Below are 26527 nucleotides of genomic sequence, written 5' to 3' on the forward strand. Positions count from 1 at the left end.
CTGGCGCACCCCACCTTTCCAGAAACAAAAGTGCGTGAAAAACGTGGGTTGCGTTTGCCGGGGCACGTATAAAACGAACAGGCGCCTTCGTGCTGAGCCTGGTAAGTGTTGGCCGTTGTGTGCGCGTGTGTAGCCTGTGTGAACCCAGTGAGTTCATTATTCAGTGTATCGTGCAAATAGAGGAAATAGCATCCTCCAGGAGACAGGTTGTGGTGTAAACGCAGGCTTTGAGGTGCGCGGGAAGCACGAAACACAAATGCAGAAAAGGAAGCCGCTTTGAGCCCCACGGGATTTACTTCCAGCGGGGCGCGTCGCTAAGAATCGCAGTTGCATTTTGCTCCTTGTTTTGGTTTTCCTCTTTCCTTCTTGAGGGGCAACTCCCACTGAAATGGATGCGAAAGGGGCACGAAGAGGCCTGCACGGCGGGTCGGTCTCCCATGCAAAGAAGCAATCTCCCCCCACTTACCCCTGCCCCCTCCCACTCCGAGCTGAACGCAAAGGCTGGGTTTCCTCTTCCTCCCTTCTCCACTCAAGCGACGATGCCCCACTAGCGTCGGAAGTGCGGGGCTGCGGGTGGCGCGCGCTTCCTCTTGGCTCCCGGGCCTTTTGCAGCAATTGCCGCGAAGTCCTGCGGACGAAGCGGGTGGAGGCAGTGGCGCCGCGTGGCTCCGTGACCTCCAGCCCGGCGACCGCCGCCCCACCCCGCCACCCCCTTGTTTGCAAAGCTCAGGGTCGCCGGCATGGTTTTCCTCACTTTCCAGCTTTGGCTCCGCAGCCGGTTGACCGACCGCTTCTGGCGCAAGCAGGAGATCCTTAAGCATGCCCGGGTAAGGCAGGAGGGTCGCCACCCACCCCACTGGTCTTCCTTCTCGCCTCCTTCCGCCCCTTTAGCCCCGATGTGGCCGGTAGTTGGCTGATCTCGGGAGCCAGGCAGCGCCCGGCCTGGCAGCCAGGGATGGGAGACCACTAGGAAAGGGTGGTGCTGGAGCCTAGGTTGAGAAGTCAGAGAAACATCCTGGAAGGAGGCAAGGGCGCGCTACTTCCGTCTTGTTGCCAAGAATGCAACCTGAACGTCGAGCTGGAGCTGAGCTCGACTCAAGGACATATTTACTTCAGAACTGCTGGAAACTGTTGCTCTTAGTAGTACGGTTATTGTACTACTTATGGTTGCTCCTAGTAGTAATAGGATGGGTCTTAGTACTGCATTGTGCTTACTTTGTTATTGCTATGCTTGTTACTGCTCTTGCTAACTGTAAGCAATTGGAAACACAGATTGCTGCTTTCACCCAGCAGGCAGCTTTCCATAAGTTCCCCTGCCAGATGTTTGGAACTACAGCTCCCAGAATTCCCCATTCTCAGTAGACTGACCTCTGCTGAACAGGTGCCTGTCTTGGATTATGCCAATGCTTGATTAGTGGATTGAAGGGACAGGTTAACAATTTCAGATTCGGTACAGTGATGCCGATGATACCACTTTGATGGCTGAAAGCGAAGAGGAACTGAGGAGCCTTATGATGAAGGTGAAAGAAGAAAGTGCAAAAGCTGGCTTGCAGCTAAACCTCAAAAAAACCAAGATTATGATTGATAACTGGCAGCTTGATTGATAACTGGCAAATAGAGGGAGAAAATGTAGAAGCAGTGAAAGACTTTGTATTTCTAGGTGCGAAGATTACTGCAGTTGCTGACTGCAGTCAGGAAATCAGAAGACGCTTAATCCTTGGGAGAAGAGCAATGACAAATCTCGATAAAATAGTTAAGAGCAGAGACATCACACTGACAACAAAGGCCCGCATAGTTAAAGCAATGGTGTTCCCCGTAGTAACATATGGCTGCGAGAGCTGGACCATCAGGAAGGCTGAGCAAAGGAAGATCGATGCTTTTGAACTGTGGTGTTGGAGGAAAATCCTGAGAGTGCCTTGGACTGCAAGAAGATCCAACCAGTCCATCCTCCAAGAAATAAAGCCAGACTGCTCACTTGAGGGAACGATATTAAAGGCAAAACTGAAGTACTTTGGCCACACAATGAGAAGACAGACACCCTGGAGAAGATGCTGAGAGTGGAGGGCAAAAGGAAGAGGGGCCGACCAAGGGCAAGATGGACGGATGACATTCTAGAGGTGACGGACTCGCCCCTGGGGGAGCTGGGGGTGTTGACGACCGACAGGAAGCTCTGGCGTGGGCTGGTCCATGAAGTCACGAAGAGTCGGAAGCGACTGAATGAATAAACAACAAACAACACAGTGATGCCAATCTGCAGTTGTGCTGCTGAGTTTTGTCAATTACAGTGTTTCTCAACCTTGGCAACTTTCAGATGTGTGGACTTCAACTCCCAGAATTCCCCAGCCAGCCATGGTTAAAGTTGCCGAGGTTGAGAAACACTTGTCTAACACATCAAGCATCTTCAGGGTGGGTTTTGCGAGAGCTGTTTACTAGGACTGGAAATAATCTTGTTTTCCTATCTTTGTGTCCTTCTTTCCAGCATTTTCGTGGACGGAAGAACCGTTGTTACAGTTTGGCATACCGGGCTGTTCGGAGGGCCTTTGTTTATGCCACCAAGGCCAGAGTGCTAAAAAAGAGAGACATGCGGAAGGTAAAGAAGAGAGTGGGCAAGACGTTTGGGATATTTATCTGCCTTCAGTGTAGTGACTCCTGAACTGCCTTAAAGGATGAATCTTCTGCTCGGTTCCTATCTTCTGTTATTGTTGGGTAGCATCTGGTGCTCATTTAAGAAAATGTGCTTTATTTATTTAATGGAGCAGAGAAAAGATGAGAAGAGTATCTAACAGAGAGAAGCAAGGGATTTCCTGGCAATAAAAAGGGCGCGGAGAATCCATTTCCATCCTCTAGCGGTCAGCTTCCATGTAGTAGATACGTAGTTTCCGTGTAATAGATAAACACTTTGAAAGCCCTAGATTTAATCTAGCATCTCCAGGCACGACGGGGAACAGATTTTCCCCTGGTTTGGATGCCGGGGATGGCCCGCCGCCATACAGACAATAAAATGAATGTTAGATTTGTTAGCTAGTTCCTTGCCGTGTTCCGTACCAAAATCCCATGAATATTCCACTTTCCCTTTCAGCTTTGGGAAACCAGGATTGAAGCGGCATCGCTGGAGCATGATGTGAAGTACCACGTTTTCATAAGTGGCCTTTATAAGGTAATTGGCAGTGATGTTGTTGAGGTTTTCTCCCAATGCGTGAAGGCTGTTAAGGTCTGGATGGAGAAAAACTGGCTTAAATTCGTCCCTGAAAAGGCCAAGGGGCTGTGTATTTTTGGTTCTATGGATTTTTCATCTTCAGTTCTGAGTGGGGTTGCGCTTCCCTGGACAGAACTGGGGCACAGTTTGGAGTCCCCTTGGACTTGCCCAGATTGTTTGTTGACTATTGCAACATGCCACTCGAAAGGTGTAGCCGGTCCAGAACTCAGCAGCGAGGGCCCTTGTGGGTGTACCTTGGAGCACCAGTGTAAGACCTCTGTTGTATGAGCTGCACTGGAGCAATCCAGGGTGCTGGTTGTAGAAAGCCCATCATGGCTTGGGGCAGGGTTACTTGTGGGACCACCTGTCTCCCATTGTGTCTGCCTGTCCAGTAAAATCGAGATCAGCATGCGCCAGGTCCCATCATCTGATGGAGTCTAGAAGGCGTGCCTTCTCTGTCACTGTGCTTGCCCTCTGGAGTAGTGTCCCTCCAGAGTTTCGAGAAACCTTGACTATGCTATCCTTGAAACAGATCTTACAGGCCAGCTTTTATCCTAGCCTCTGGGTGAGGAAGTATGTGCCTTCTGAGTGAAATAATGTTAATGTGTTGGGTATGATTGGTCCCCTGGTTATTGCCATGACTTACTTATTTTATTGTACTGGCCTTTGTTTTTAATTTGTATGCCACCCAGAGTTAGCATGAGTCAGGCTGTATGATTTCATTTATAAATTAATTAAATTGAGCTTGGCTTCTGATTTTTCAGACCCTCTGCTGCTGTTGGGATCCTGGTTCCTGCAGATTTTATCTTTTTTCTTTTCTCTTGCATCATAGTGTCAGGTGGAACTGAATCGGAAATCACTGGCTGACCTAGCAATCTATGAACCGAAGACATTCAAATCTTTAGCTGCTTTAGCCAAAAGGAGAGGAGAAGAAGGGCTCCTTGCTGCCCAGGGAGAAGAAAAGGAACCTGAAGGAATATTTTCCCGCTTATTGAAATATCCGTGAAGGGGATGCTCTCCAGATGAGCTGGGATCAAATTAAAAAGGGACATTTTTAAAATAAAAGTTTTGAAAAAATTTCCCTCTGCTTGAGCCAAACCCACGTTTTCTGAGGTCATCCAGTTTTGCCTGTCGTTTGTTGCAATTCAGCTTGAGGCATATATCTTCATTCTGCAATAAGTTGGGTAAAATCTAGTTCGGGGACTTAATTTTCTTTTCAATTATTAACAACAACTAAAGCAAAACAAAGGAAAATAATACGTATAAATACATACAATGAACTTTACAGTAGAGTGAAGGGTGATGTGAAATACGATGGTTTTAAAAAGATTTTGGTTATAGTTTTTTTTTTAAGGCAAAATGAAAAGATAAACATTCTAGCAACTCTCCTCTCTCCCCTCCTTTCCTCCACCAGCTGACTTATTTTTAAGTTGTGTGAAGCACTTTTTAGGCCTCTCCATTCTCTTACCTTCCATCCCTCCCTGTTTTAAGTATTCTGGGCTTTCTGCTCAGGCCTGCTTTCCCTTGCCAAACAGCTTTTGCTAGTTGAAGTTTGGCAAGAGCAATCAAGCAGCTCTGCTAAATGGTCCCTTGCATTTTTTTTTTTAAATGCAAGAGATAGGAACAAAATGCCCTTTGCAATTTGGAAGCAATACCTCTATTTGTGAATGCAGATCTTGGGCCCAACTTTAGAAACCCTGGATTGGCCTTAGCTTCTGGCATAACCTATTTCAATTCTGAACAAGGCTGTGAATTGCGAATTGTGGTTCAAGCAGAGCACGTAATGGGGAGGCACCCACAATCCAGCATTTTTGCTTGATGCGTAGATTAACGTTTCTCTGAAGCAAATGGGCTGCCTTCATTTGCCTGTGGAACCAGGTTCAGAGGCTTCACTTCCACAAAGAGGTTCAGGTTAACTATGGTTAGCTTTTTGCCAGCTTAGGCTGTTGGGCAAACCTGGCCCACTTGATGAGTTTACACTTTGGAGGGTTGTGCAAATCCCCAAAATGGGTTAATTCATTAACCAGGGTCAGTGTTCTGTGCCAACACAGCCAGCGCAAGGACCATATTAGCAAAATCCACCCCAGATTATGAGCACAGCAGTTTTTAAAGCTTTATTGTATCTTACCTCATTTTGTCTTACTGTATTTTACTGCAGTTGATGTTTTGATATGGTCAAATAGACTAATCAGGTATAAAGCTATGAACTTGGTCATGGTAATACTAAAATAGGACAAGACGTTGGAATGCCTGAATCTATGGTAGATATTTTTTTGTTTTTATTTTGCTTTCTCTAACTACTCTGTGACTTTGCTAAGCATACATTTAAATTAAAAGTGTATTGTATTGTATTTTATTGTAAACCGCCCAGAGTCCCTCCATGGGAGGGAGATGGGTGATGATAAATTTTATAAATTTGATTTATGCAATAACAACAACAACAATAGGAAATGCTTCCATACGTGGTTCCACTGAATGATTTTGTGTACAGTGTATCAGTTCATTTCAGGGTAATGTGGGGAGGACTACATTCCCTATAATTCCCAGCCAGCACAGCTCTTGTTCATCCTGACTAGGGATGACCGGAGGGCTTAAAAGGACGCTTTTTAAAACATCAAAATGGATTTTGGGGAGGAATTATGCCATCCTTTGCAGCAACAAGCGAGCAGAGAAGCTGCCAATTCAGAAGTTTGCCTTGTATCTGGGCTGCACCATTACAACGCACGGGGGGGCTGAAGTAGGTGTTCTTCCCCTCTTAAAAAAATAAAAATAGCCGGAAAGGTTACCAAAAACTGTTCCTTGCCGTGTTATTTCTCTATACGGACGTCTGGCAAAATGAAAACGGACTATTCCATGAACAGGCTGCCCCCCCTCCGCTTTTTGTGGTGGTAGGGCCCCACATTTCCTGAGAATAAGCGGCGCGCGTGCGTTGCACGCTGGGAAGCTTTATCCTTCCGCTTCGCACTCCAACGGATTCCCACCCGCCTCAACCTCCCCCCTCGTTCGAAACCTCGGGGGAAAAAAATTGAATTTTCCACCGTTGCGTCACAAGGAAGAACCGGCGGGCGCGGGCCAATCGGAAAGCACCGCCTCCTGACGGCAGGCCAATGAGAGGTGTAGCGCCGGCAGGGTGGGGACAAAAGCCTTGCGCGAGCCGGAAGCAGGGGGAGGGGAGGCCGGAAGAGGAGATTGAGTCAGTCAGGGAGTGAGCGGAGGCTGCGACGTCGTCGAGATAAGATGGCGGCGATGATGGCGCCCGCGGGGGGAGCAGCGGCGGCGACGGGCTTCGGGCCTGGCTCGGCGGGGGTGGCCGCCGCTTCGGGGGGCTCCTCGTCCTCGTCGTCGTCGTCGTCTTCCAGCGGCGGCCCGGGCGCCCTCCCGCCGCCTCCCATGCCGCCTCCGCCCGGGGCGGTCCGCATCGGCGACCGGCTCTACTCGGGGGTGCTGATCACCCTGGAGAACTGTCTCCTGCCGGACGACGCCCTTCGCTTCACACCTTCCATGGGCAACGGCCTCGACGCCGAGACCGAGGCGCAGCTCCGAATCACCGGCTGCGAGCTCATCCAGGCCGCCGGGATCCTGCTCCGACTCCCTCAGGTGCGGAGGCCTCAGGCCTCATTCGAGACTAGTCCGCGAGAGGCGGCGGCGGCGGCGGCGGGGCCGGGGTGGGGGGGCTTGGAATGGGACCGAGGGAAGGAGCGCGGAACGGGCCTGAACCTTTCTAAGACGGTAGTCCACTGCCCCCAGAGCGCGTCCGACTGCAATACCCATCTTGGCCTGGGGAGGTTGGGAGTTGTAGTCCCATGCCGGCCTTCCGTTGCAGTCGGCTGAGATGCTAATGCATAATAAGTACAGTAAGCGCCACTTTGGAGTTACTGTTTACTGTCAGGTAATTCGATGTTGCTGTAATGGTGGGGATTCTTTTTTTTCTCAAGAATTTGAAAACTGATCTTTACCATATATAAATTCTTAACCTTCGAGGGTGGAGAAGAGTCCCTGAGAAGTCCAGTGGTGGTTTTCTCCCACTTTACAACTGTATTGTTGTAAGGGAGCTTATAACAATAGTCCATTAGCATTTTAAAAGAAGTACTTAAGCCTGCATAAAACCTTTATGCAGATGCCTTAACCTGGCAGGATTAAAAAAGATCCCTCTTGGGCACACTGTACCCTCCCCTGTGCTGGGTGGAGATGGTAGGAATTGTCATCCAAAATGTTTGGTCTGCCATTATAGCCTAATCTCAGATCTGCAAAATCTGTCCTTCCCAGGAATAGCAGGAAAGCTTGGGTCTTGTAAGCCTAATGGCTGTACAGAGATAGACATAAATTAATGTATGGTACTGCTTTTTGCAGGAAGTTAGTGCTAGATACTGATTTACTGTCTTTTCGTTCTCCTACTCTGCTCAGCCTTGCCAAGTGCTTTTTCCCTAGTCCCTTATCTGCTCACAAAATGTGCCCAGAGAATGGTAAGGCAGCAGTCTTGATTTGGGTTTTTGTAGTCTCTGGTATTTTTTGGAACCATTTCCAAATTTGGAATTTGGGGGGGATCCTCTTAAGAGCTGGCAGTTTGGATCTGGAAAAATCCAGACCTCTGCTGAACAATAACAAGGAGATACTGAAAATTCAGAGTGCCAGATGAAACTCAAAATTCCAGACAACTACTAGATTAGTAAAGGTAAAGGTTTCCCTTGACATGAAGTCCAGCCGTGTCCGACTCTAGGGGGTGGCACTCATCTCCGTTTCAAAGCCGAAGAGCCGGCATTTGTCCGTAGACACTTCCTCTGTGGTCATGTGGCCGGCATGACTACACGGAACGCTGTTACCTGCCCGCCGAAGCGGTACCTATTGATCTACTCACATTTGCATGTTCTCTTACAGCAGAATTATTCTTCTCAGATATGGTAGTCCTGAACTAATACTAACACAAAGGTTTCTTTCTCTGCTCAGATAAATGAAGTATACAGTAATGGTGGTGACAATGTTATACATGTTCCCCAGCTTTTGTTTCATTTTTTTGTCTGAATGGTTTGTCCTTCTGAAATAGTGTTTTGGATGTGTGCACGTCACTGGGAAGTACTGATCATAACATGTTTGTGAGGCTTTTATGTACAAATGTGGCTGTGGAATTCTTGTTTGTATCCACTGGTAAGCAGATTTTATATAAAAAAGTTGTTGGCTGATTTGTCGACTGATAAATATGTCATTAGGATCGCAATGGACAGTCCACTTGAAGCCAATTAGGGAAAGGGAATTTATAAACACAAAAAGTTGTAGTATTTAAAGTGGGAGATGAAACTATGTGGAATTCTCTTCTAAGGAGGAAGAGGAAATCCAAGTATAACTGCCCAGAGTCCCTCCTTTGTTGCATGGGAGATGGGCAGTGATAAAATTCGATAAAGTAGCATCCCATATTCTAATATTTCTATATCTAGAAAATATTTAGGAACTCAGTACAAAGAGGCTGCTTCTGAGTCAGTTGTTTTGGCTTTGTTTTGTTTTTTCCTTGCTGATTAAAACTCAGGGCTTTTTTCAAAGCGCTTGATCCCAGGCTTGCAAAAATAAGAGCTAATCCACGGGGAATTCTGCTACAGGAAACAGGGAGGCAGAGAGGAGAATGTTGCTTTAATGAATGTTCTCTAGCACAGCACAGCCCAGGCAAGCCGGCATTCTTGCAACAGCCCTTTGACCAGAAATGACAACCAGAAGTGACGCAAAAGCCCTTTGGCCAGAAATGACAGCTGTTCCCTCCCTTGCAAGTTCTGTATTGTTTGCCAAGGAAACCAGCTGATTACTGCTCTTTCAGATTGGATTGGAGTATTTCAGAGCTACAGTTCCAGCTTGCTCTTTGGCTGATTCATCCCCAAATTCCCGTACAATTGTTGAAGAATCTATTCTTGTTTTCTTCTCTAGAGCTGTCTTTTATGCCAACGTATTGGGTTTTTAATTGCTGCTTTCCAGCAGTAAATAGCTGCTGGCCCTTTCATTTTCTGTGTTCGGAGAAAGTGGGCGGAAGGCCATTTAGTGTTCTCCACCTTAGAATCCTTTCAAGTTGTCTATCAACACCAAACAATGCAGATTTCTCACTTGCCTGCTATTAGAAAGGGCCATCCTTTCAAATACATTAAATAGTCTCTCCCTATCATTTCCTTGGACCCTAGGAAGTGTGCAGTGTGAGTGCTGATATTGCCAATAAAAACATTTTTGAGTTCCTCCCTTAAATAAGGAAAAAAGATACTTTGTGAGCGTTTTTCCCAAGTCAAGTTGGGTATAATGCACACCTGGGAGAAGGCATAAGGGGATGGGGGGAAATGTAGCTGCAGAGTCTCTATAGCAGCCTTTCTCAACCTTTTGACCCTGGAGGAACCCTTGAAATATTTTTCAGGCATCTGGGAACTCCTACACATTCGGGCTCAAATATAGGCCAGAAGTTACAAAATTATATTTGTTTCATGATGCATTAACGATGTTCTTAAACTAAAAATGAAGAATGAAACTTACCTCTTTAATGTGAAGTTGCCTGAATTTGAAATTTTTTTTTAAACAAATTGTGATCTCCCAAGTAACCCCTAGTGACCTCTTGAGAAACCCTACTTTATAGGTTCCAAATCCCTGTTCATTTAAATTTTCTACTGGAAGAGTATTCATATATATTCTGGTTTTTCTTCCTATTTTCCAGGTGGCCATGGCTACAGGGCAGGTGCTGTTCCAACGTTTCTTTTATACAAAATCATTTGTGAAGCATTCCATGGAGGTATGTGGTATAATTTATGAAACCGGAGGGTGCAAACTCGGTCTTCATTTTGGAACATAAGACTATTGAGGGTTTGTTTTTTTTTGGCTTGACATCCCAAACTGATATTACTTGCCCATAGTTCCTGTTGATCTCAAATACGAATGTTTTCAGGACTGCAGTTTGGCATGAATATGAATCTATATATCTTTTTCTCTTGGTCTATATCCATAATATATTGATACTAAATTTTGGTTTGATTTAAATATATACTGCTTTCCTTTCATGGTTTACATTTGAGCAGCTTCTAAAAGATTAATTCCACCTCCCTCAACAGAAAAATATGCTAATGTCTCACCAAATATCTAAATACTGTACATATAGGATTGCCATTTTTTTCTTCCAAAGATTATAATGAAGGCAATGTTGAGGTCATTTGGAAAGACTTATATTGGAGTTTCACTGTGAGGAGCTTAATTATAGAAAAGGCCCCTTGTGAGGGGGGGAGTTAACAGTCCTGGTCTCATAACGGCACAGTCTTTTAAAAGTGAAGTGTTGCTTTGGACTGAGCTCAGAAACAAATGGGGCAGCTCAGTGAGGTTAGATATGCCGTGTGAAGACTGGCTCAGCTGCCACCTGTCCAAGTTGATCTGCTGCAGTCCAGAATCAAATTTCTGTTGTATGTCCTCCTTTTTCCAGCATGTGTCCATGGCCTGTGTTCACTTGGCCTCCAAAATTGAAGAAGCCCCACGGCGCATAAGAGATGTTATTAACGTATTCCACAGACTTCGGTATATGAGGGAGAAAAAGTAAGTCTGGAATGCAACGTGCTTGTGTCCGTTCTCATGCTGTAATTCTTCATTCTTGCAATAATTCTTTTAAGCCTCGGTAATGACCCCCTACAGCCACTCGCCTTGCCTCTCAAATTCATGCCCCGGCCATTTTTCCCGTACCCGCACCCAGCATAGGGGTGTTTTAAGGATCCTGTCGTTCGTGGATTGTGGATCACAACCAATTTGGAAAATGGGTTCACTGAGATTCCTCCCCTCTCCCCGTGAAGAAGACTGGTCCCTCGTGTTCTTGTCTGTAGGTTGGTCACCCCTGATCTCAGCAAGGGGAAGACTGCCGTGTGGCGGGAATAATTGCCGGGAGGGCCTAAACAGGGCTGGACTAGGAGTGGGGCTTTGAGAGGGAGTGAAGCTCAGTCATTCTCTGGCTGAAGGAGCTGTTAAGGGGGGTGAATTCGAGCTTGGCACTCACCAAAAGGATCTTGGGGATTCCAGATGGAGATGCAAGCCTTTCTCCTTGAATTCAGCTGCATTGGATTCCAACAGGGGATGCAGGTTGTGGCCTCAATTGGGCTGATTTTCCCATTCAAACTGTTCAAAAGATGGCCATAAAATTCCTGTGGTGTTTTACTGTTTGGGCTTCAACCAAGACCTTCCCTCCCTCCCCACACAGGAAACCTGTACCTCTAATACTGGACCAAGAATACGTTAACTTAAAGAACCAAATCATCAAGGCAGAGAGGAGAGTTTTGAAGGAACTTGGATTTTGTGTGCATGTGAAGCATCCTCACAAGGTTTGTGTTTGGTTTTCCTGTCTTTATTTCCCATACAATTGTTGATCAGGCAGGCGAAAGAGTTGTCTGTGCTGTTTTTTCCCCCTCATTTGAAAAAAATACCTCCTGCTTGTCTCAAGTGTGACTGAAGACTGGTGGCTCCCCATTTTAAGTGTTGATTATACCTAAATGTTATGAATTCCTTATTTCAAGCCTTTAGCAGGAAAGAAGTATATTTTGTCCAGATAACTCACTGTGTAACTTTTCATTAGCAAAACAAGTCTTTGCTGTGCACCAAATCTTCCGAAACGCTCACTTGTCCTTGTTAAGGGGAGCATTCTCTTCCTTCCCCTCTGCTTTGCTCTACAGCTTCCTTTTTTGCCCCAGAAACCTTTAAGTCAGCAGCACTATCCCTTTAAGATGCAAGCAAGCTGGCAATTTGGGGAAGTGGAGAAGCTGCATCTACTCAGAACTCGAATTCTAAGCCTCTTGTGTGGGGATGGGTAGCCTCTTCATCAGGTGTCCCCCGTCAGGGGTGGTGCTGCTTGAATTACACTGTGGCTCACAAACAGCTTGGCATGGTTTTCTCTCTGGTTGGTTGTGCCAGGAAAGGCATGGAGCATGGAGGCTTTCCTGTGCAGGCACCTTTGCCAACTTCACAGCCAAATCATGCACATCTCTGGTCTTGGTGGTCCGAGCCCAACATCTTAACAAAGGAAATTATCATCAGTAAATTACTGGTGGTTCTTCTGGGGCGCTCAGAAACAGAGCATGGTGGGTGGACTGCTTGTCTTGAGCTTGCTGGCTGACCCTGGATTCTGCGCTGTCCCTCACTTACTCTGAACTCAAACAGAATAGAGGGGGGGCGGAATCTGGATAAAATGCTTTTGCATTAATGAAATCTGGTTTGTCAGCTGCAGAAATGTGGACACTGCAGCCATAGCCTGGGGCTATCTTGAGTAGTGGAAGCACTATCTCCTCTGTCGCTCCTTGGGTTTTTGTCTTCCACCACCCTTCCTTTTCCGAGAAAGCGCCCGCTTCTGAATCAGCTTGAGTGTCCTAACCCCTCCTCCTTCCCCACCTGGCCAGTCTTATTCATCCATAGAAAAGCTTTGCAGCCCAAGCTAAGATAGAACAGTTCTTTTTTTTTCCCTCTCTTCAGCAATTAGTAGTGTGTTTGAAGTGGATGCTGAAGGAGGAAGTGCTCTCTGCTTTGAACTTCCTTTGGAAGATCTGTGCAGGGTGAAGAGAGCCAGGTGTTGAGGCCAGGACTGTAAACATAAATGCACAGGAGAAAGCTTTGTGCTATGTGTCTGTCCTTTGAGTCCCACTTCTCTGCTCCTGGCGGGCCTGTATTTAGCATTATATGTGGCTCAGTGAAGTCTGGCAGGAGGAAATCGGTCCAGAAGGATATGAGCCGGCCTCCTCTCTAAATTAAAACCTCTCTCCGCCGCTTGATCACCTGTATAACTCCGTCACCCGTATCTTCCAGATAATCGTTATGTACCTTCAGGTATTAGAATGTGAACGTAACCAGCACCTGGTCCAGACCTCATGGTAAGTTGATGTTTCTTGTTTCTGTTGAGGCCAGCGGGGCAGTGGCAGGAATGTGTCATAGTTGGGGGCTGTGTGCGTGTGCTCCACTGCCATGTGCGTGGCCTTCCGTTCTTAACCCGGAATGCCACCTCTGTCCCTCCGAGTGGACGGTCCTCTTTGCTAAAAGATTCAGGCACTATCTTAATGGTAAGAGAGCGCGCTCCCCTTTGCTCTTCCTTTCTCTACTGCTGCGGTTTTAAGGGAAAGTTTGCTCTGGGGCTTGGAGGGAGGACGTCTGGGCTTGTCGGGACCCCAGAAATCCATTTTACACAGGGGGCCCTTTCCAGGAGGGGCCAGACTAATAGCCTTGGAAGTGCTCTCCAGCAGCAGCCCTCCCATTCACAGCATTTGTGGTTCGAAAACGCACTGCCCCTGGGTGGGCCTTCTTTGCCGCTTATCGTGGGCGCGGGGTGGTGATCGCTTGGTGCGTAGCTGTTTGGGTGGAAAACTGACCCCTTGCAGCCCTGCAACAGTCCCCATTTCCACCTGTGTTTGTGGTTTTCTGGATTCTGAACCCGAGTCACAGCCAGCCTCCCCCTGTTCCGAGAAAGGTCGCAGCTAACCCGTGAACCTGCCAGGGTGTAAACGTTGATCTCGAAGCAATTGTTATGAACTGTCTGGCGTGGTTTTGAAGGAGAACCTGTTTTGACTTTTTTTTTTCTGTACTCTTTTGATCAAAGGGTAGCCTCTGAGGGTAAGTGACTAAGACTTCTCCTCTGCTGCCCAAGAACAATGGTGCAGGGATTACTGGCGTCTTCAGTCAAACCCAAGCAGGCTCCACAGAGAGAAGGCTGGCTCTAGACAGGTGGTATGCGTACGCTAGTAGAGTTAAACACTGGCCGAACTGCTGCTTGTGATTTTATTTTCCTTTGTTTCCAACCTCTTTACCGTTTTGTTTGCACACTTTTCCAGATAAGCCTGTGTTACTGTCAAGATGCTCTGATGCCATGTTTGATATTAGTTCAATGCAAATGTTTTTTTTTTAAACTAAAATTGGCTTTTTAAATTGTCGCTGAGGTTCGGGGTGGGGGTGGGGAATCGTGCTCTGAACGCCAGTCATTGCATCTGAATCTATTATGCTTTCGTATTGTATTGCAGTTTAAGAACAAAACAAAACAAAAAAAAGTGTGTCAACTTTCCTGGCTCTCGAAATCACATAGCGTGGCCCAGGTCTTCTGTTTGGGCTTTCAAAGTTGGATCTTCGCCATCGCTATTTTCCTGCCTTCTGGAATGAATTCCTTCAATAGTCGTTGAGTTAGAACTTTTGATTATCTGCTGGAATTAATGCTGTCTGAAGGGGGTGGGGAAAGGAACCCAAGATTCCCATTCTGCGTAACTACCCTTTTTAGTTGTTTCCAAGGGCTGTCCTTGATCAGAGTGTTGGAAGCCACCACACTTAATTCATTTTGGTGTGCCTTCTGAATCGAAGTAGCTACATCCAAAGGTTAGTTGGACAACTGGCCCCAGCCTCTTTGTGTCTCTAGAATGGTATTAACCCCTTCTTTTCCTCCCCTGGACCTGTTGTGCCATGTCCTGGGGCAATGGAGTTGATCAGATACCATTCAGCTCATTCTAGTTTGCCTAGGTATTTTGGAGGAGAAGAGGCATTCCTCTTAAATAACTGTAAAAAGCCTCAAAAGCCCATGCGCTTCTGCTTCGTTCTTCCATTTTTAGGACCAAACTTGCCACTCTTTAGACCCAAGTCTGGGTTTAATGGGCAGGCTTGGCTCTTGTTCTAATAAAGAATGCAGCCTGGAAGTTAAATCCCTCTGGGTGCAAACATTCACAAGACATAGTTCCCCATAGCATAATACAGCCTGTTTTGGGCTCTAGTAACCCAATACAACTTGGAAAAAAATGACAACTTGGAAAATGACAACTTGGAAAAAAAATCTTTGAAAAGGTTGAGGTTGTGAAAATAGACTGTGGTGCTCACATTGCCTTTCGTGTTCCAGTGTGCAGGATGGACTGATCGTAGGTCATGTGCAATATTTTACGCTTGCTTCATTCTGTGAACATTTGTTTTGAGAAGCCTTGTTACGGTGGGGCGGCTGGAGCGGCCCAAGGACAGCTGAAAAGCTCGACTGGTTGGAATCATGGTCCATCGGCAAAGACAGCGCATCAGGACGGAAACGCCCGGGCCGGCTCTCTCAAACGGATTGGGGTCTGGTTGTTTCCCCAGGCGAAGGAGGGTCCCTTCAGAAGCCGCTTGCGACAGAAGAGTCTGGCAGTTGGAAAAGGCCTGGATTTCTCCCCCCAAAAAACAATTGAACCTGCTCCTTCAGACTTTGTTTTTGCATTTGCTGCGTTGCGAGACAGTCTTCTGGCTGCTACAACTTGTGCCAAGCGATAACTTTAACCGTGTTCTTTGCGTAAGAACAGGCCAGTAGATTGTACCCAAGAGGAAAGTTAAAACGGGTTCTCTTTCATAAAACGCCCACATCCAGTTGGTGACATTCTAGGTCAACGTTTCTCGACTGTGGCAGCTTGAAAATGTGTGGGCTTCAACTCCCAGAATTTCCCAACCAGCCATGTTGGCTGGGGAATTCTGGGAGTTGAAGTCCACACATCTTCAAGCTGCCATGGTTGAGAAACACTGTTCTAGATTGATGCTCTTCTGTGAGATGAAGCAGCTCATTCCCTTTCCATCTTGTTGGGTTTCACAGGGTTACCTAGCGAACCAACCTAGCTGTAAAAAGTTAGCTCAATTAGATCAAAAAAGCAGGCTACTATAGAAAGAAATTTGATGGAAGTTAGCAACTCCTCCCTCCCATTTCTCTCTCTCTTCAATCTTCTCAGGAATTACATGAACGACAGCCTGCGGACAGATGTCTTCGTGAGATTTCACCCGGAGAGTATCGCATGCGCCTGTATTTATCTTGCTGCTCGGACTCTTGAGGTTGGCATATAAAATCAGGCCGTGTGGTTCGTGGGAGTTCTGTGTTTCCTAATAGGGTGGCTGCTTTGGTGGGGCATCTAGGAGTGAATCGTTTTTCTGTATTGAGCATCAAATGACTTTTCTTCTCACAGAGAAAAAGGAAATGTGACTGTAGGAAACTAGGTTAAGGAAGAAAAATTACTTAGAAGTGGTTGAATTCACTGTTTTCGGTCCTGGGCTTCTACGGAAATCGTGTTGATTCCGAAACACCTTCTAAAAATGTACTAGGAGTTCTGAGTGAGATTGCGGTTAAACGCTTTATACTTTGATTCCCAAAGCAAGTCTTCCTTGCTTTGGGTTGTAAGTGGGGAAAGCAGTGCCTTTTTTAAACCAGTCGGGAAATTTTTCCACTGCACACTTACATTTTTAGAAATCAAGGGATTGGTTCTGAACGTCCCAATGGTCTGAAGGGTAACCAGAAGTCAGGATGATACCCAGTAAAACATTTCCTGTGTCAGTCTTCTGCACTCTCTTCAGATTCATGACTTTGATGTTAGCTCAATCCTTGTAACGTCTTACCTAAGGAAGCAGTCTTGAGATTTTGAAAACTGACTGCAGTTTTGGGCAATGACCCATCATTACTGCCTGCTGTAAACAGTGCAAAGCATCAGACGGTGGGGGGAAGTGACACTGGTCTGAAGGGGGGGGGCGGCTGGTGGCTGACGATGGGCAATGCCTTTTCTTTGCAGATTCCTCTTCCAAATCGTCCTCACTGGTTCCTTCTCTTTGGGGCTTCCGAGGAGGACATTCAGGAGATCTGCCTGAAAATTTTACAGCTCTACACACGGAAAAAGGTTCGTTGCTGCCTCTGTGGCAGATTTCCCCAATGTGAGGGCGTGGAAGTCGGTTAAGAGGCTCTCTTCCTGGGAAGTGTTACCCATATCCACGTCCATCCAGCAATCCTCCTTAAGGTTGGGGCTCAAGCCCTGCTGTTGGCAGCAAAGGAAATCCTATTCTGATTTCTCTGGAGGAGGAACAAAGTAAAACCACCTGCACATCCACTCCCAGTGATCCTGTGCATGGAGAAAGGGCATGTGTCGATCATGGGTGTTTCATGGTGGCGCCTTGAAGGCCAGCTGTGATTCGCAAGCCCGCTCCTTGTTGGTAAAGCTTCAGAGCTGCTTTCAAGAAAGTCCATTTTTAATGCCTGGTCATCTTCACGGCAGGAAAAGTTGCCTTGCTGTTCCACGCATGATATACTCCAAGAAATAATCTTACCTTCTACCCCACCTCCTCCTCTTTTTTCCTTTTTTGATCCCCATCCCACCTCTTGTCTCCGGCTTTTCCCTTCCATGCAGTGCTTTCATGCTTTTCGGATAAGTAAAGGTTGTCTTAAAGGCGTGGCTCTTCCTTTGCCCTCTCAGGTTGACCTGGCGGTTCTGGAAAGCCGCGTTGAAAAGAAGAAGCTCGCCATCGAAGAGGCAAAAGCACAGGCCAAAGGCCTCTTGCCAGATGGAGCACCCCACCTCGATACAGTGGCAGGTTTTTCTCCAGTCCCCAAAACAGGTGGGTGTCTCTTGTCCTGAACTTATTTATGTGGACAGGGTTTTTCTTGAAACTAGCCCATCAAAGGAGAAGGTGCTGATTGTTTTGTGCCAAGAATTTGTAGAGGAAGGAAGCATTCAAGTGTGTCATAATCCCCTTTCCTGTTAGCTAGTTGAAGCCTCCATCTACCCCCTCGTTCTGTTTCATCTGTTGGCCAGACCAAGGCTACGGGCCAGATCCTCCCACCCGAAGATCCAGGTTTATTCCCATCCCAGGTGAATCTCTGCTCACCTGACATCTTGGGTCTGGGTTTTATCAGAAGAAATGGTAGCCATGGCATGAGCCTCGAAAGCAATGCAGGGCATGTAAAGAATCAGCTCCACATCCTGGCGTTTCATGTCAGCCTGGCTCTCACCTGATGGGGTGCTTCAGAGGAGGCTTGCCTGTGCTTAAGCTAGTGAGCAGAAAGGCCTAGTTTAAACCTACATCAGTCCTCTGGATTGGGGGGGTTGGTAAATTTCCTCAGTCTCTTTTTTGAACTGCCACTCCTTTGACCCAGCCATCTCCCTCTGACATGCCGGCTGTATTCAAGCCCAGCGGAATTTGTAAATCATCATCTGTTATAGACACAGTGGGAGTTGCTTGTCTTACTGAACAGAATCCTGGCCAAACCTGCAGGCTTAAATTTGGGTCCCAGAACACTTCTTGGTTCTGATTTCCTGAGGGCTTTTTTTCATACACTGTATCCCAAGAATCAGGCAGTGCTGCCTAAAATGCTAGTGTTACTGGATTGGCTGTATTTTCTTAACTTTGTTACCTCTGCTTTAGAATCTCCCAAAGACAGCAAAGGTACTAAGCCTTCCCCACTTCCTGTGCAGATGGTCAAAAACGCCAAGAGGAAAACAGAAGGGATGAAGAAATTAAAGTCTAGCAGTCCTGTTAATGGGTAAGGCTTTGTGCAGAGGGCTCTCCTCTGCTTAACTGGATTCATGTTGGGGAGCGGGGTAGAGCTGGGGCAGCTTAGGAGAATGCAAGTGTTACTGTGAATGCCCAACTGGGAGGTAACAGAGAGCAACCCTCCTCCTCTGCCTTTCCCATGGTTGCACCTAACACGAACAGAAGGACTGCAAGGCTCTCTCCTTACCCATTACGGCCTTGGGGCACATTTGCCCAAAAGATTGTCGCTGCAGTTTTAAATTATTATGGGGGCAAATTTTGTGAGCCAGATTTTTTGTTTCTGGGTTGCTTCCCTTGGGGTAATTGCTGATCCCATCACTCAGTCACTCCTGGGAATTCCTTAGATAAAGCCAGGTGAGCTAGGCAGCCTTTTTCTGTGAACCGTTTACAGGTAGTCCTTGACTTACAACCACAATTGGGACCAGAACACTGTCACTGAGACAGTCATTAAATGAGTCATACTTGATTTTTACAACCTTTTTGTCACAGTCGGTAAGAGAATCCAGCTTCTCCCATTGACTTTGCTTCTCGGAAGCTGGCTTGGAAGGTCGCAAATGGCGATCACATGGCCCTGGGATGCTGCAACTGTCATAAACACATGCCAGTTGCCAAGCAACTGAATTTTGATCACATGACCGCAGGGATGCTGCAACGGTTGTAAGTGTAAGGACTGGTCACAAGTCACTTTTTCTAGCGCTGTTGTAACTTCGAACAGTTGCTAAACGAATGGTTGTAAGTTGAGAACTCGCTGTAGTCTTGTGTCAAAACCAGGATTCCTGGACAAAGAAGCAAGTTCCCTCCATTGTTGTTTAAGATGTCATGATTTTGCTCGGTTGCCCCTCTTGGCTCCTGTAGAAAAGCAGCCTGGGATGGCTCTGTTGAGCAGCCATAATATAGTTAGCTTGTTACTTGGTTAGTACAGAGTGTCAGTGTAGCTTTTATAGTTTTGTAAGCCATGGTTACAGCAAGGGCACCTGCACCAGATCTGGAGCCCCTTTCTTCAGTTTGGATCCAAATACTCTCCCCTCTCTAGTGAGACCCATTTTTAAGATTACCCTCTGCTGTGAAAGCTCACTGGGTAAACAACGAGAAGGAATGAGCGGAAGAGAGGGATAGAAAGAAGTTCAAAACAGCCGCAGCATCACGTCCCTTATCCTCTGAATTTGCAGCATTCAGAAAGGCCGTGAGAGCAGGAGTCGAAGCGGAAGCAGAGACCAGAGCTATTCTCGTTCGCCCTCTCACTCGCCTTCTCCAAAACAGAGGTAGGTACCGAAGGGCTGGGGCATTGGAGCTGCGTTGTTGGCTGTACCAGCAGTTGCTTTTGGGGCAGGAATACCAGGTGCCAGTTTATTATCTTTCAAAAGGTGGGCACCTGGTGGCTGCAAAGCTGGACATGGGGGGGAAAGTCTTGGAGGTCTTGGCAGCCCAGCCTAGCTCTTTGTCCATCTAGGTACAGTCATCCTGCAACACAAAGATGGGGATTCTGCTTGCGGGGTATCTGGACTTCTCCCGCAACCGCAGTACTTCTCTGAAATTTGTTAGCTAGGTGTTTGTCCTCGCTGGATTCATCCATCGCATTAAGCTAATTAGTAGGAAGTTCAGCCCTTTCAGGCTCCACACCAAGACTGCATGCCTTAGCCGTACAGTTGTACAGGCAATCCTCACTTAATGACCATTTATTTAGTGATGGTTCAGACTTACGACGGTGCCAGCAAACCAACTTATGGCTGATCCTTGCACTTAAGACCATCACAGCATCCCGGGGTCATGTGATTGCCATTTTTTACCTTCCCAGCCTGCTTCCGGCAAGCAAAATCAATGAGAAACCATGTGGTTCACTTAATGACCTCCACAAAATGGTCGTAATATTGGTCAGATTCACTTAGTGACAGAAATTCTGGTCCCAATTGTGGTCATTAAGTGAGGACTGCCTGTAGTTTATTCCATGATTAAGCAAATCATTACCCAGGCAAATTATTCTGATTATTTTTTAAATGCTTTTCAAACCTGCCCTGGCAGGGCCTTGCTCCCGGGCAGTGACAGATAAAACCTTCCTCTTGCCCCCTTCTCCAGGAAGAGTGAAAGCTATTCCCCCTCGAGCGGCTCCAAGTCCCACAGCCGTTCCAGGAGCCGCAGCGATTCCCCTCCCCGCCAGTTCAGCCACGCCGCCTCCAGCTACAAAGGCTCCAAGATGCGAAGCTACAAGAAAGCCAAGGGGTACAAGTACAGCTCCCCCAAAGCCCAGAAATCCCGCAGCCGGAGCTCCTCGAGGTCCCGCAGCCGCTCACGGGAACGTTCCGACCACTCGGGCAAGTACAGGAAGAAGAGCCACTACTACAGGGATCAGAGGCCGGAGCGGCCCTGCTCGTATGAAAGGCCGAGCCATCGCTACGAGAGAGAGCACCCCGGCCACAGCCGGCACCGGAGATGAAGTCGGGCAGAGCGCAGCCAAAGCCTGGACCCTCCCAGATCCGGCTAAGCCCCCGTTTTGCCCAGGGCCGGATTCTGGAGCCCACAAGCGCATTGGCTGGTTAAGGGCCTGTGTGGCACAGAGCTCAAAGGAGCGAAAGGCCGGACTGGGCGACCTTTTTGGGCTGCTTCTGGACCCTCTCATCTTGATATAGGGCCGTTGCTTGTCCGCCGGACGTTGTCTCTGCTTAACACTAGACTGGTGATGTCAGAGCAGGACTGTGGCCTGCCTTCATTCTTGTGGAGAAGAACCTCGGGGACGGTGTTCAGAGGGTTGAGATACTCCTCTTCCCAATTATTATTTTTTTTAATTTCTTTCTCTCTCAAAGGATCTTGGATGGTCACCACGACAACACTGCTTGGTGCTAACAGCATTTTCTTCTCTCTCTCCTATATTGCAGTGAACTTGATTGCATTGTTACTATAGAAGGTGATTTAGGATTCTTAAATCTCGGTGCCTATATTAGGCAGTCTTTGGGGGAAAGTATCTGATGTTGAAATGGGAAGGATGGAGGAAAGGCCTTAACCCCTTAAAAAGTGCAAATGTGTTTCATGAAATTCTGGAACTGGGAACCCGCATCCTGAGAATGCAGATGTTTACGCTCCTTGACTGAAGGTTTCTTCCACAGGCCCACGTTTTTTTTTCTTTTTTCTTTTTGCCCCCAGCAGAAAGAACTGTGGAATGGTGTTTAGATTCCACGTGTTGGAAGTGGTCTTTTTTTAATCCTGGTGCTGGCCACCAGTTCCGGACTGGGGATGATTTCATAGAGTATAACCTTTTATGTGGTTTAGGTAATAAAATTTACTCAGGATCTTTCAAAAGTCTGAAGAACTGATTGTTTTTGTCTGCTCCTAGCTTGCTGAAGAAAAGGTGTTTATATTAAGAGAGAAATGTATACAGCACAAGAATATCCGTTTTAGTGGTATCTCTGAGCTGTCTTCCTGTTCCTTGATTTCATTAAAGTATTTGATTTTGTATTTAAACATTCTGACTCAGACTCTTCAACCTGTCCTGAATGGCTGTTTTAGTTTGTGATATTTTTTCTCTTTCTCCCTAGTACCAGATCTTAGCCCAAGCTTTCAGTCACGTTGTTTGTCTTTTATATGGAACAGCATGTTGAAATTTGGTGTCAAATTGGATTTATGGGCATGGTTTTGGTTTCTGAAAAGTTGGGATTCTTGTTATATCACTGTACTTTGCCTTAATGTTTCATTTTCAGAAAGATACTTCCACACTGAATGGTTTTCCACATAAAGCACATTACAGCAGTTCACAACACATAGCTGGCCTTAACTAAGCCAGTTCAGCAGAAGAAAGAATGTGGCAGAATTACTTTTTAATTAGCAGATCTTTCCTATTTGGCATTTCTGAGGTTTGCTGCTGTTTTGCCATTCATGAGTGTTATATGGATGAAGCAAAGGCCATAGAGAAGAACTGGAGTCGAAAAGGATAGAATAGCTGGAGTTCAGTGTTCTGTGTGAATTTGGCATGGCAGCTTCCAGATACTTTGGTGGAGGACTCTCCCCATAATAGCCATCCCAAATGGGATAAAGGCCTTTAAAATAGACAGACCACTTCCAAGCAGGAGGCCAAAATTCTGCAGTGCATTTTGAAGATGTTCTGAAACTCAAGATTCTTGCTGGAGCAGATGATATGAAAATAATTTAGTTTATTCCTGCTACCTTTCCCATAATAAGGGGGATATGAAGTTATTTTCTAGCTTTTCTTACCTCCTCCATTTAGTTTTAAAGGGGCACTTCTCACCAAGACTGTAGGGTTCCACACTGATCCTCTGTTCTGGGTTGGCTCAAGATCTATCCACTTTGGAGTTCCAGGCAGAATAACCCAAACTCTTTCAAATTTTCTTAAGAGTTGGGCTGAAAGGAAAGGTGCTTGATTTTAAGTAAGAAAAAAAGGATGCTCCAGTTTTCCATGGTGAAGCATGGTTCTGGTTGGAACGAAACAAAAAATCAGATCAAGGGGTGTTCAGAAGATTGCATTCTTTCTAGGTATGTCTTTAAATGTTCTGTCAGTTTCCCTTTGGGAATTACTTGGGCAGCTGTCTCTGCAGATTGTTCCCAACTCTGTTTTTTCCCTGTTCCTCCTGGGGCATCCGCACACTGTTTCTTCTATTAATCAGTTGAATGCTGATTATTTTCTATGGCCAAAAGAACACTATCCATGCAAGAAGAGAAGGTATCAACAGATTTCCAACAATAAATATCACAAATAATAATATGGATGTACTGGGAAGTGATAGTTGTACAACACGAGAAATCCCTACCACAAAAAAATAGTTTACTAATATTTAATATATAAGTATATATAACCCTAACCCTATCTGTCGTCGTCAATCTCCTGCGCTATTTGATCACTAGAGGGAAGCAGAGACAATAATGGGAATACAGAAGAGGAACCTGCCGCTTGAGCACGCGTTTCCGGGAGGGACTATAAAACTGCCGGACCGAGACGCCCTACCGCAAGTGTATTCTCGTATTGTTTCCCCGAGTTCAAGTTGATGGTAAGCGCGTCTGCGAGGAGGAATAAGCTTATGGGTGTCCGAGGCATTTTTGTATATGTGTATTTACATATTTATGCGTGTGTGTAGATGTACATCCTTGTGGGTATACAAATTCGTGGGAGAGCGCGCGCGCAACGCTTCCTGTTTCTTTCCTTTCAAAATGGGGTCTGGCCCTTCTAAAGCCTCGAAGGCCCGGGCGCTTGGCCTCCGCGTTCATCTGACGGCCCTTTTCTTTCTCGTTTCTACTAGCCGGCCTCGACATGCTGGTCTCTCGGCTGACGGCTCACCTCGTGAAGGCATCGCGGTGTGCAGGTAAATACGACCTTTGCCAGGAGTCGAGGGTGTCGGATATCTTCCCATTTGGCGACAGGCTTTTCTGTGATTGGGGTGGTGGTGGGCAGTATTTGGGGCAGAAAAAGGCCTTTCCCATTGCCTATCATTCTTTCGCTGGAGTCAAAGAGGTAAACCATTCTCTGAATCGCATTCAGTTCTTGGTCTTTGTGAGGACACAACCAGGTAGAAGTGGTTTCCTTGGCAGTGCTACTGGAGAGGTTTGGCACTGCCAACTTCTGTGTTTTTTTTTCAGTTATCCCCCCAGTCTGGCCTGCCACCCTGTGATTTCCTGGTGGTATCCCATCCAAGGGCTTACCAGGCCCATCTCTGCTTGACATTCTGAGATCAGCCAAGATTGAATAAGGATGCTTAGCTGGAGGTCCTGGGGTCAACAATGCAGCTAGGGAAGCAGAAAGAAACTCCACTGAATCTGTAGTGGCGGCTGTGGTTATCTTAAGTGGGTTAAAAATGTAAAATTGCACATGTTCACAGTATTCTTTTTCTTCTCCTTGGATTAACAAAGTTTGCTGTCTAGCCGAGCCTTGACAGCAGGTGGCCTTTTCTTAATTGAGAGGGATGCATGTTATGGGAAACCTGGCCACTGTCGTAGCAGACTATGTGAACAAGCCATCAATGAGTTTGTTTGTTTGAGCCTTGCATGTGGGGGAATATAACAACTGTTTTGTTAATCTGGGTTTCAGATTAAGTGTGTTGTACGAATCCTACTTGGGAGTGTTGGGGGATGATTACACACGTGCCTTCTGTTTCTCTGTGCAGATTCACACAGGCGAGCTGCAATTTTGGGTCATGCTTGCTGTGTTGTGCAGACAGCCTAGGGAAATGATATATAAACATTCTCACAAATATCTGTTTATGAAATAAATACCTATTTATTCATTCATTCATTCCACTTGTCCATAGGGCGCTTTCTGTCAAGACCATCTGTTCCCCTTCCACTTCCTAGAGCATCAGTTTTGGCAAGTTACAGCACGCATCCCTCGAGCAAAAATGGAGCCCATCCCCACCAGTATTTTACACTTGACCCTGAACTGGAAGAAATACTGGTACCTCGCAAGATGTCCATCTCCCCCCTTGAAAGCTGGCTGACGGTCCAGTATTTCCTTCCTAAAAATGGAGGCATCATAAACATTCATGACAAGAGAGGTTCCCAACCACCCCAGCAGTATGATTTCCCTGCTCCTTCCGGAGGCACTGAGGCAGAGGAGGAGGAGGCAGAGCAAGGAGGGGAGATGAACCAGCCCAGAATGCAATGCAGAAACATTTTAAAGATCCGGAGGAGGAAGATGAATAAACACAAGTACCGGAAGCTGATGAAACGAACGAAATTTTTGCGGAAAAAAGTCTTGGAAAAGCGGCTGTGGCGGAAACAGGTGAGTTGGGGAGGTAATTTCTGGTAGCCAGGCAATGCGGGCAGTTGAACTCTGATCACCCTTCTGCTTCTGGATGAAGAGCACTTTGCGTCTGCACAACAGCTTTTAGGGGGAGATGGGCGGTGATAGAAACGTGAATAATAAAATGAAAAAATAAACATAGCTGAGTCTCTCCTCTCTTGGTGAACGCGCATCAACTGTACGTGTACCTCTATGCGGGAACATTGTATAGTCATGATTCACTCAATCACTTGTCTCTGGCCATGGTTTTAATCCAGCTACCAACATAGCATGATCCTAAGTGGTGCGACCAAAAATGGGTTGGGCCACCATTGGGGGTGGTTAAAAACAGATGTGAAATATCTCGAGAGACTCCAATTTTGTCTGGGCATTTCTAGGATTGTAGATACGAAAAAATTGGTACCTGGGTACTTTCGACCAAATCTGACCTGCTCGGGGCATCTCCCCGAGATAAAATGTTAGCAATGCCTCATTCCTAAAAGTGAGGCCCAGAGGCTTTGTATCTCTGGGATGGCCCAGAATCTCTGAAATGGCTTCCCATTGGAGGCTGCGTTGTTCACAGCCTTCTGGAAGCTAGTTAAAGCTAAGTTAATTTCACAGGGCTTTGGGTAAAACCCTGCAGTTATCAGGGTGGTGTTAGATTGTTTTAACATAATTTTAATTCTTTTGCCTTTCCGATTGCTAAGAGGCTTATCCTTCAGCATTGGAAGGGTAATGTTTCATTTGCTCGGCAATAAGGTGAGTGGAGATCTTATACCTGGGGACATGGTGCTGTAAGATTACAGCCAAAACTCTGTTAGACCACGTGCCCTGAATTCTCTGAATTAGAGCACAGTTTCTAACTTAGACTTTGATTTTCTGTTTCTCCTTTCTCTATAGAAAAAATTTGAAAATGAGCTGAAAAGGATATGGAAGAAAGCCGGCTTGAAAACACCCCCAGAGGGATGGGTAACACCGAAGATTTATCTCAGAAATGTGAAACCTTGATCCTGCTTTGAGTAGAATTTTCTTTAATTAAAAACATTATTTAAAAGACAAAGGTGATTTGCTTCTTCCCTCCCAGCGTATGGCATTGAAATGGAGCCTTGTAACAGTCGTCCGTATGGCAACCTTGCAATGTTGAATAGTGTAGTTCTCTCCCTATTGCAGATTGGGAAGAAAAAATAGTGAGTAATGCCGAGTCCCTTAGCAGGAGATTAGAAACCCAGGTAACTTCCGTCACCCTGTCAGAGTGCAAACTTCTTTATCTTTTTTCTTGTGGAGTTCTACCATGGTGCAAGTAACAAAATTCTAACTTGAAAAAGAAAACATGCTTTAACCTTTTTCCCGCT

The 26527-nt window shown here is 46.4% G+C and overlaps 3 protein-coding genes across 6 annotated transcripts; all 3 read left to right on the plus strand.

Moving 5' to 3' along the window:
- The first annotated feature begins 586 nt into the window (after positions 1-586).
- MRPL20 (mitochondrial ribosomal protein L20) lies at positions 587-4277 on the plus strand. The gene is made up of 4 exons (XM_063317492.1): positions 587-827; positions 2480-2590; positions 3080-3157; positions 4029-4277. Exons 1-4 carry the CDS (start codon positions 741-743, stop codon positions 4200-4202), a joined length of 450 nt encoding a protein of 149 aa, XP_063173562.1. The 5' UTR covers positions 587-740; the 3' UTR covers positions 4203-4277.
- A 2111-nt stretch (positions 4278-6388) lies between these two features.
- Positions 6389-21913, plus strand: CCNL2 (cyclin L2). 3 transcript variants are annotated; one of them, XM_063317573.1, is made up of 7 exons: positions 12634-13041; positions 15880-15979; positions 16708-16812; positions 17383-17524; positions 18332-18449; positions 19630-19722; positions 20534-21913. In XM_063317573.1, exons 1-7 carry the CDS (start codon positions 12986-12988, stop codon positions 20889-20891), a joined length of 972 nt encoding a protein of 323 aa, XP_063173643.1. In that variant the 5' UTR covers positions 12634-12985; the 3' UTR covers positions 20892-21913. The 3 variants fall into 3 exon arrangements, with proteins under 3 accessions (XP_063173646.1, XP_063173643.1, XP_063173645.1); XM_063317575.1 differs by having other exon boundaries at positions 12635-13041; positions 13761-15979; XM_063317576.1 differs by lacking the exons at positions 15880-15979; positions 16708-16812; positions 17383-17524; ... (1 more) ...; positions 19630-19722; positions 20534-21913 and adding exons at positions 6389-6793; positions 9870-9944; positions 10623-10732; positions 11385-11505; positions 13761-15822 and having other exon boundaries at positions 12977-13041.
- A 1438-nt stretch (positions 21914-23351) lies between these two features.
- AURKAIP1 (aurora kinase A interacting protein 1) lies at positions 23352-26235 on the plus strand. 2 transcript variants are annotated; one of them, XM_063317734.1, is made up of 4 exons: positions 23352-23451; positions 23701-23763; positions 24706-25175; positions 26076-26235. In XM_063317734.1, the coding sequence occupies exons 2-4, from the start codon at positions 23712-23714 to the stop codon at positions 26181-26183; spliced, it is 630 nt and encodes a 209-aa protein (XP_063173804.1). In that variant the 5' UTR covers positions 23352-23451; positions 23701-23711; the 3' UTR covers positions 26184-26235. The 2 variants fall into 2 exon arrangements, with proteins under 2 accessions (XP_063173804.1, XP_063173802.1); XM_063317732.1 differs by lacking the exon at positions 23352-23451 and adding an exon at positions 23466-23510.
- The last annotated feature ends 292 nt before the right edge of the window (positions 26236-26527 follow it).

The sequence above is a fragment of the Candoia aspera genome, chromosome 18, assembly GCF_035149785.1.
Source record: "Candoia aspera isolate rCanAsp1 chromosome 18, rCanAsp1.hap2, whole genome shotgun sequence".
NCBI lineage: Eukaryota > Metazoa > Chordata > Lepidosauria > Squamata > Boidae > Candoia > Candoia aspera.

Bases quoted from the DNA above. Each gene is read 5' to 3' on its own strand.
- MRPL20 (XM_063317492.1), top strand. From the start codon at position 741: ATGGTTTTCCTCACTTTCCAGCTTTGGCTCCGCAGCCGGTTGACCGAC. The intron at 828-2,479 runs GTAAGGCAGGAG...CCTTCTTTCCAG, and splicing joins AGATCCTTAAGCATGCCCGG to CATTTTCGTGGACGGAAGAA. The intron at 3,158-4,028 runs GTAATTGGCAGT...CTTGCATCATAG, and splicing joins TCATAAGTGGCCTTTATAAG to TGTCAGGTGGAACTGAATCG.
- AURKAIP1 (XM_063317732.1), top strand. The intron at 23,764-24,705 runs GTAAATACGACC...ACTTGTCCATAG, and splicing joins GAAGGCATCGCGGTGTGCAG to GGCGCTTTCTGTCAAGACCA. The intron at 25,176-26,075 runs GTGAGTTGGGGA...CTTTCTCTATAG, and splicing joins AGCGGCTGTGGCGGAAACAG to AAAAAATTTGAAAATGAGCT.
- CCNL2 (XM_063317573.1), top strand. From the start codon at position 12,986: ATGTACCTTCAGGTATTAGAATGTGAACGTAACCAGCACCTGGTCCAG. The intron at 15,980-16,707 runs GTTGGCATATAA...TTTTCTTTGCAG, and splicing joins TTGCTGCTCGGACTCTTGAG to ATTCCTCTTCCAAATCGTCC. The intron at 16,813-17,382 runs GTTCGTTGCTGC...TTGCCCTCTCAG, and splicing joins AGCTCTACACACGGAAAAAG to GTTGACCTGGCGGTTCTGGA.